This window comes from Fulmarus glacialis, unplaced genomic scaffold, assembly GCF_000690835.1.
Source record: "Fulmarus glacialis isolate BGI_N327 unplaced genomic scaffold, ASM69083v1 scaffold19424, whole genome shotgun sequence".
Classification (NCBI taxonomy): Eukaryota; Metazoa; Chordata; class Aves; order Procellariiformes; family Procellariidae; genus Fulmarus; species Fulmarus glacialis.
The window spans coordinates 9,077-17,236 of record NW_009207622.1 but is presented as its reverse complement, the minus strand read 5'-3'; the positions used below and the strand labels follow the sequence as shown (position 1 = coordinate 17,236).

General features: G+C 42.4%; 1 protein-coding gene across 1 annotated transcript in view; it reads left to right on the top strand.

Moving 5' to 3' along the window:
• Positions 1–1,515: 1,515 nt before the first annotated feature.
• TPRA1 (transmembrane protein, adipocyte asscociated 1) overlaps positions 1,516–8,160 on the top strand; it is a 10,732-nt gene continuing 4,087 nt past the window's right edge. The window contains exons 1-5 of the mRNA XM_009576196.1: positions 1,516–1,642; positions 1,794–1,926; positions 4,447–4,533; positions 6,171–6,243; positions 7,271–7,350. Coding sequence (XP_009574491.1) covers positions 1,563–1,642; positions 1,794–1,926; positions 4,447–4,533; positions 6,171–6,243; positions 7,271–7,350 — 453 coding nt within the window. The 5' untranslated portion in view covers positions 1,516–1,562. The remainder of the gene's footprint in view (positions 1,643–1,793; positions 1,927–4,446; positions 4,534–6,170; positions 6,244–7,270; positions 7,351–8,160) is intronic.

Sequence of the window (8,160 nt, the reverse complement as noted above, 5' to 3'; positions counted from 1 at the left end):
TTTTTTTTTTTTTTTTAATCTGTGTGTTGTCTGTGACCGCTTTTTTGGGGAGTGCCGGGAGAGATGATAGGACTTTGTGTTTGCATTCAGCTCGTAGCTAGTGAAGTGCCTTAAGGGTGCGGGTTGCTGTTTTAGGGTGGGAAGAGGAGAGAATTTGCACAAGGTGATACATTGAATCAGGAGCAAGCTTACTGACGTGAATCAGGTCAAGACTCTAGTGTATACTAAATCCTGATCTAAAGTACTGTGTGCCATAATCCACTTAAACTTCCAAGGTGATTGTAGAACCAACAGAGGGATAAACTGCTGCTGCTGCTGTTTCTGCCAAAGCCACCAGCATGGGCATGAAGTACATGGAGTTTTATGGATGGCAGAGCAGTTTCCCTTTAACTTCTGGAGGGACAGTTAATATTGCAGCAGTGTAGGGCCTGGGGGATGGACAGATGGTGGAAAAGTTCTCTCAGGGAAAGCAGTACAAAAACGTTTCATCGAGGAATGGGAAGTTCCATCTTATCTTTCTGAGAGGCAGGAGAGGTGTAAAGTAGGGCAGGCAAAAAAGTGAGTGCTATGACTCTTCTGATTCTGACCATAGCTCTCTGCTGCCTGAGAATTTGACCTTAGGAAACCCATTAGATAGGACTGTGCCTGGTTCTGGCTTGCAAACTACCAGTGATGATGCTGATCTGTGTCTGAGAAGGGCAATGCAATTGAGACTGGTGGATGTAAAGAAGCCGGAGAACTTTATGCTAACAGGATTTTAGGCGCTGTCTTTCCACAGCGCCTGACTGTTGTGCTTAAAATCAGAATAGTTCTGGTGTCTTGCAGCGGGTTAGAAGAAAAATGCTGAATCTGGGCTTTTGCCAGTGTTCATTTTGGAAGATAGAGTCTGTACAGTCCCTTTAGGTAAAAGTACTTGAGGCTTTCCCTGCTGTCAGACTGTGGGGTTGGTAACAGCAACAGGTTTTAGGTAGGGGCCTTCGTTTTTTCTTTGCAATAGTTGAGATGAAATAATTGACTGTAACTTCTTGATCTTGAGAGCTAGAATGATAATTAATGTTCTGGTACAGCAGAGTTTCTGTCTCCATCTGATGATGCCATGTATTGCTGCTGAATCTTGATTTCTTCTGTGAATCTGCCAAAGCTCAAAAAAATCACAAAATTTAATCCAGCATAGTATTACACTATTTTGAAGGTGCTTGTTACTCTGATACAAGATAGTGTTTTTGTACTGTCTGCACTAATGGCTATGTGCAGAGTAAGGGCAGGTGGCATTTCATTGTGTAATAGTCTTTCAGATGGTGATAATTTGCTGTAACAAGCAGGAAGCAGTTGTGCGGAGGCCTAATGGCAGGGGTGTATTTTTCAGCTCTGACTCACAAGTGTTTTAATGTTTCTTTTTGTCTCCACTGTGGTTGTCTTGTGCTATGTTTGACCTGGACCAGAAGGAAGGCAGGATGTTCCAGTCCATGTCTGTGACGAGATTCTCCGTGTCTGACAACATCACATATTCGACTGCCCTGGTGACAGCACTGGATAATGTGACAACTTTGTCCCCAACAACAATGCAGGCAATCAATGACACCAACATCACTGTGCCGCACAAGTGCCTGTTGTTGCTCTATGAGGACATTGGGAAGTCCAGGTGAGACAGAGGAAATGGGACCACGGTCTGACCCTGAGCCGGGGGAAAGAGCTTTCTTTCTCAGAGTTTGGTTGAGAAGGGACTGGGGCTGGTGCCTTCCCTTCTAGATGATGAAGAGCAGGAAAAAAATTGCTTTATTTACTTTTTGCAGAGTCCGCTACTGGGATCTTCTGCTCCTGGTTCCCAATGTGCTTTTCTTTATGTTTCTTCTCTGGAAGCTGCCCTCTGCCAGGGCCAAAATCCGTGTCACTTCCAGCCCAATCTTCACTACATTCTACATACTAGTGAGTACCGCTCTGTGCTTTTGAACTGATGAGTGAGTGTTTTTTTATTACCACTCATGAACAATATCACTGAACTAGTGGAGAGAGAGCCTAGACCAGATCTTGCAGGGATAAAATCCATTTTTACTTGAAGGTGTACCACAAGAAGTAGACACAGATATTTTTTTTTTCACTGTCTGAATTCTGCTTTTCACAGATTCTGGGACCATATCTGCTGATTTGAGTGGATTTTGTTCTCCTGTGGTGATTTTTTTTTTTTCTTTTCCTTTTTTCTTTTATTGCTTTGTTGTCTTGGAATCTAGTATTTTACACTTTCCTTGCTCCTTGCAGTAAGTAGCATGTGACACAAAACCAGCTTCTTCACTTCTTGAGGTAGTGAAAGTGAAACACTGGAGAATAATTTGTGTGAAGCTGTTGAAAAGCTTGGTCATCTGCTGTAGAAAATGATGATGTGACAGGGTTCTGGTTAGTCTGGGAATGTAGGAACCCAACGCTGTTAGTTTCTTTCCCATCATATCAACGTGGCTGCTGACTTGATGATGTTCTTGATACTTCTCAAGGTGGAAACAGAATATATAGGCAGTACAGTTACAGTTCTCAAACATTTAAGATCTTGTCTGTTCTCCTCTCCCCAGTTTAAAAAGGCACAGGCAACTTTTGCTCACATTAAGGTAGTCTCTTTAATAATCTCTGAACATCATACCTATTAACAGTGGTACTGCTCACAGGGCATGGTAAATGCAGCTAAGGATCTACTGGAATTTGTTTAAAAATATCATTCAGAAGCTTTATCATAGGTGCTTTTTGAGATCCTGGCTTGCCTCAGTGTGTAGCATAATGTGCTTCCTCTTCCTCAGTGAGATTAATACAGGTTGTAGAAGTAAATGTGTGTTTGAATTGGGTTAGATGGGAGGCATCCTCCTTTGGGCTGTGTACAGGTACTGGCATGGCAAAACCCAAGAAGCATCAAAACCAAATCTAAGCTAGTAGCCTCAACTGAATCTTTGGTGGGAAGTCTTGTTAGCTCTTTCAGGCCTGGAGTGTGGGCACTGGGTTTGTGCAGAGTTTTGCATAACCAGGTATACACACAAATGCTCCAAACTTTTAAAAATATTACCAGCCATTTCCAGTCTGGATTTAAGTCTTCCTTTATGCTTCCAGTGATGCACATGACTCAGTAAGAAGTTCATGCCAAAGGCTTTGAAAAGTAAAACTCCTGAGAAACCAAAGGGAAGAAAAAAGTGAATTGACTTTATGCTGTTGACTTTTTCAAAACGGAGTGAGAAGCAGAAAGTGATGAAACAGCCTTAGAGGAAAAAACGCTTTCACTCGGTTTGATCTTCTGGAGTATGTTATTGGGAAATGAGGATGTAAGTGTGTTCTGTGAGGATTTCCTTTCAAATGGCTGTCACATCTTGAAGGAAAGCTTTCTTGTGGAGTCAGTGATTAAAGCTAAGTTAATAGATTGGGAAGAGTCTCTGCCTACTTAAAGAGGAAGCAAAAAGGGTGTGCTTTCCTCTCCAAAGAGTTGTTGCTGCTCCAGAATACCATTATATTCAGGGACCCTTCTTTTTTGTCAGTGTTTTGTCCCAGAGTTTTCCACCCCAGGCGGAATGATCTATTATTCTTTCATGCCATTTGCATCCCTTCTTTGTCTAAGAAGGAAACATTCTGCTGGTGGCTTATTGGTCATTTCCATTCTTCAACTACCTTAGAATGAGCTTGGACTCTTTTCGTTCTCTGATGGATTTAGCTGTCTTATACCTGCATCATTAGAATTAGCCTGTGACTCGGAGAATTTTATCTGGAAAAATCTGCTTTCTTAGAGGGTAAATCTGCACAGCAGAAGGTAGATATATCCAGCTGAGCTCTTAATTGCATAGTATGGCTGTGACAGCACAGGAGTTCGTAAATTAGCCTTGCTGAGTTCCATGCTGTTAAATGGTGCATGAGCTGACTTGGGTATCTCTATGTTGCACTGTGCAGCAGGGTAAGATGTAAAGCTGTTGGCTGCAGCTGACTTTTTTCCTCTGCATTCCTGAGCATTGTCAGTGTTGAGTGAGAGAACTGCAGATTTTAATTTTATCACAGATCTGAGGTGTGGTTGTTGGTATCGAGTGGCTTCTGTTATCTGATGTGATTGGTTTATTCAGTCATACCAAGCACTTGATCTTGTCATTTGGAGGGATATGTTTTTGTCTGTTTTTTTTCCACCCCTGAAGGGTGGGAAGACTGTTTGCCTGTAAAGATACTGTTGTAAGGAGTGGATGAGACCTCTTCAGAGCTGTTTAATCTGACAGTTGAGAATTTTTTCTTCCTAAATTCTAAGCCAGTACTCCTACATCTAACAGGCCTGAGGAATCTTCTTCAGCAAATTAACTCTAATCTGCTACAGGAAATCCTTAGTACACATTATCAGGCTTGAAAGCTGACCTGGAAATGGTATTCCAAAAGGGTTTCTGGTCACTACTGTGTATGTGCCTTTTGACATGAGCTCATTTTTGGTATCTTTTTGTGTAGGTATTTGTGGTAGCTTTAGTTGGTATTGCCCGTGCTGTTGTCTCCATGACTGTGAGTGCCTCTGATGCTGCCACAGTTGCTGATAAGGTAGGTACAACACTGAATTTAGAGGCTCTGCTTTGTGCAGTTCTGATCACAGCAATCTGCTACGGCTTCCCTTTTTGTGCATACAGGAAGAATGTGGTTTTTTGCAGTACTCATAGCTATGTGTACTATGGAATCCTGTTCTGATAGCTGTATCTAAATGATCACAACATCCAGGGCTGTAAAACAATGGACTTCCTAAAATAGACACAAAAATAGTGGCAGCCAAACTTTCCTGTTGCAGAGATGGAATGACTCTGCTTTGCAAGAGCTAAACATTCAGATACCTTTAGTGAATAGGCAAGACCTGGCCTTTGTTACTTTGGCAATATAGGAGTGGCTCTTTGAAAAATATTTAATTCTTTTGTATTGAAAGCAAATAAAACCAAATTCTCTTTTGAGACTGATAGCTGAACGTCCTTGCAGCCACTCTGAGCACAGGGTGAACCCTTAGCAAACAGGAAATAGCTTTGTAACGTGCTGTTCCTTTGTAGTCATTTGACCTGTGGCAGAATATTACCTAAAACAAAAAGCTCTGTAGCTCTTGAACAGAGGAAGAAGAGCTGCCTACAGAGTACAGGTCTTCTGGCTTTATTCTCCAGGATCAGTGTGGTTCTTTTGCTTTTCCTTTTATATGTCAAAGCATTGTAATGTACTGCTTGTTGTGAGTGGCTGGATGTTTGTAGCATTTTCATTCATTTCTGTTGAATAGATGTAGGTCCAGGACTTGAATAATGGAGAAGAGGTGAGAAGGTGCTTTTCTTCAGCTCTGTTGGTGTTGCTGCTAAGTGCACCTTGCTGGGAAGTCATGCAGTAAGGCAGATACTCTGTCAATTTTTCCTGTAAACACATGCTCTATCATGTCTATTATGTTTCTTTTGTTTTCTCATATATATACACACAGACACACACACACAGAGTTTATTTTCTGAGATTAGAAGTGTCTCATTGAATGCCTTTTAAAATATTGTGTATCTTCAAGGGAGAGTGCCATTCAGTGTTCAGAGGAAAAAGATTAATAAGCCAGAATCTGCATTCTTGTTCTAGGTTTGGCACTGACTTATTGCATGACTACCTGGAAAGTTGCCTCACCCGCTGTTTTTTTGGTCCTGTATCACCAAATAAAATATGGGAATGAAAATGACAAGCCGGAAGTGGGAGGGCTTTAGAGTTGAATGTGCTTTAGATTTAGAGATCAGTAGCTTTGGAGTAGTGCAGAGTACTGAGTTTGTTCAGTCATAACTGTACTACAGAATCAACTGCTTTAAGAACTGGCCCTGTTTAATATTATACTTTTGAGGTCGTCTGGAGTTTGTGCTCCTTGGGAATACAGCAGAAAGAACACATCCAAGACAAGTGAGAGATTCTCAAGTGTGGCAAACCATGGCCACTTCCTCTCTCTGTAGGCATGCTATTTGCTTGCTCCCATACCACTGTTCTGTTTCACAGGCACGGACAGGGCTTGGAACAAGCATATAATTAGCATCCCTACAAAGCATGAGGAAGGTTTGTGGAAATGATCTGCTCCATTCAGAAGCTGCCATCCCCTGGAGTGGAGAGTGGATGTACTTGCTGTATTAACTTCCGACTGGTTCCTGGCACCATCTAATCATGTTTGTCTGGTTTCTGTTATCCCTCAGATCCTTTGGGAGATCACAAGGTTCTTCCTTCTGGCGATTGAACTGAGTGTGGTGATTCTAGGCCTTGCCTTTGGTACGTGTCAGGAGGTTTTTGAGTGCTTTTAATGTTTCCTATTCCCTTTCTTTCCACAGAGGCTGCATCTCTAAGTTTGTGGAGATGCTGATTCTATAAAGTGAAGGAGCTCTAGAATAAAGACAAAGGACAAATTGGGCAGTTTTAGTTAGAAATGGCTGAAAGCCTGATTATATTTACAGATCTATGGCTTGTGCAATTTCAGGGTTTATATGTGCTTTGTTTGTCCTGCATGCATGTGGTGAAGGAGTGTACAGCTTAGGTGAAGATGACTTATGCAAAGATCAACAGTTTGATCTTTGCTTCAACCCTATTTTATTTAAGGTGGTTCCTTTGGGGGTCCTTCTATCCCCTCCTTGGTTGGCTTGATTCCATCCTGGCTTCATTAAAATGCTTTAACTGTACCTGCAATCTGTAACTTTACTTTTTTCAGTTGTACAAGTGAAGATGCTGTTTGGAGCACCTCTTCCTGTGGGTCAGAGGTAGAAGGGAGGGATTGGTAGGTGTCACTGTTGCATCTGCCAGTGGGACAGCTGAGCACTAGCTCTTTCACCTTTTGAGGGCTCATAGAATAATTTAGGTTGGAAGGAACTTCTGGAGATTGTGTGCTCCAGCATATTCCAGTGCAGATTTCTTTAAATTATGTACGACCTTCTCCCCTGCTCTAACCCAGTCTCCCATCAACTTTTTTCCTGAGAAGAAACTTTACAACATCTCAGTGTTCATGATACTGGAGTAATTCCTGACTCTTTTTTTTTTTTGTAACCCCAGCAGAAGGACTTAGTTGCTTTCTCTTAGTGTGGGCAGGAGGAAAGCAAGTTAAAACCTGTTGTTTTCTAAGTTACTTGTCTGTGAAAGGCTCAAACTCTCCAAACAGGGAAGCAGTTTCTAGCAGTTAAGTGAGCTTTAACCTTCCCTTGAAGGCCTCTGGAAATACAAATGTTTTTCTGTATTGCTTTTGGAGAGAATTGATTTTTATCAGGGCTGGGATCACATCCTGAGTCACTTCTGTATTCCTTAATTCCAGGTCACCTGGAGAGCAAGTCAAGCGTGAAACGTGTTCTGGCAATCACTACAGTGCTGTCTCTGGCATATTCTGTCACCCAGGTGAGTACATTGGAGCAGAAGACTTAGTCTTTGCAAAACAGGGGGCTTTGCTTGGAGCTAGGCAGTTAGGTGTGGGACTCCTATCTGGAAAGTGGCAGCTTTGCTCTTCGGATGAGGTTTTGGGGGAAGACTGGATGCTTGTGGCAATGTATGAGGATCCCCAGAGCATACATCAGACCGTATCTACTTGTCCCCTTTATGGCATGAAAGGCTCAGCCAAGGTGAAGAAATGAGATGCGGTTTAGATTAATTGCTTTGTTTAGTGTATCTTGGAACAGGAGTGAGAGGTTTTTCACACCTGAGCCACAAGTTCTGAATCTAGCCTCAAGTGCCATGAAAACTAGATGGAGAGACCTGAGGTGTGCTTGCCAGATAAAGGCAGTGCAGTTGGCCTCTTGTCTCCTCTTGACTCTTTGAGAGCTGAGAGCTCTTGCTTCCCTTCAAACTAGCAGCTGGCTTGCTAGCTCAGTTTGAGCTGTCTCTCCATCTTTCTGAACAATGCAGTATGTGTCTGGGTTTATTCTTCTCCTTGGTATGTAAGTGGTCAGCCCTGTGTCTCTATACTTGGGGCAGCGCCAGAATAACACACAGATATTTGTTCTGTGACCGGGCTCTTGCTTGCGGAGGCAGTGAGCTGATCATTACCACATGATAAAGCTGGAGGAGCCTCATTAAATATCAAGTGTGAGCTATATCTGGGTTCAGTAGTGCTTACAAGCACTTTTCTCTCTTCACTGTCTGTATGGTAGCTTCTGTTCATACCATTTTTCAGGAATTCAGGTGAATGAGACAGTGTCTTTTCCCAACTCT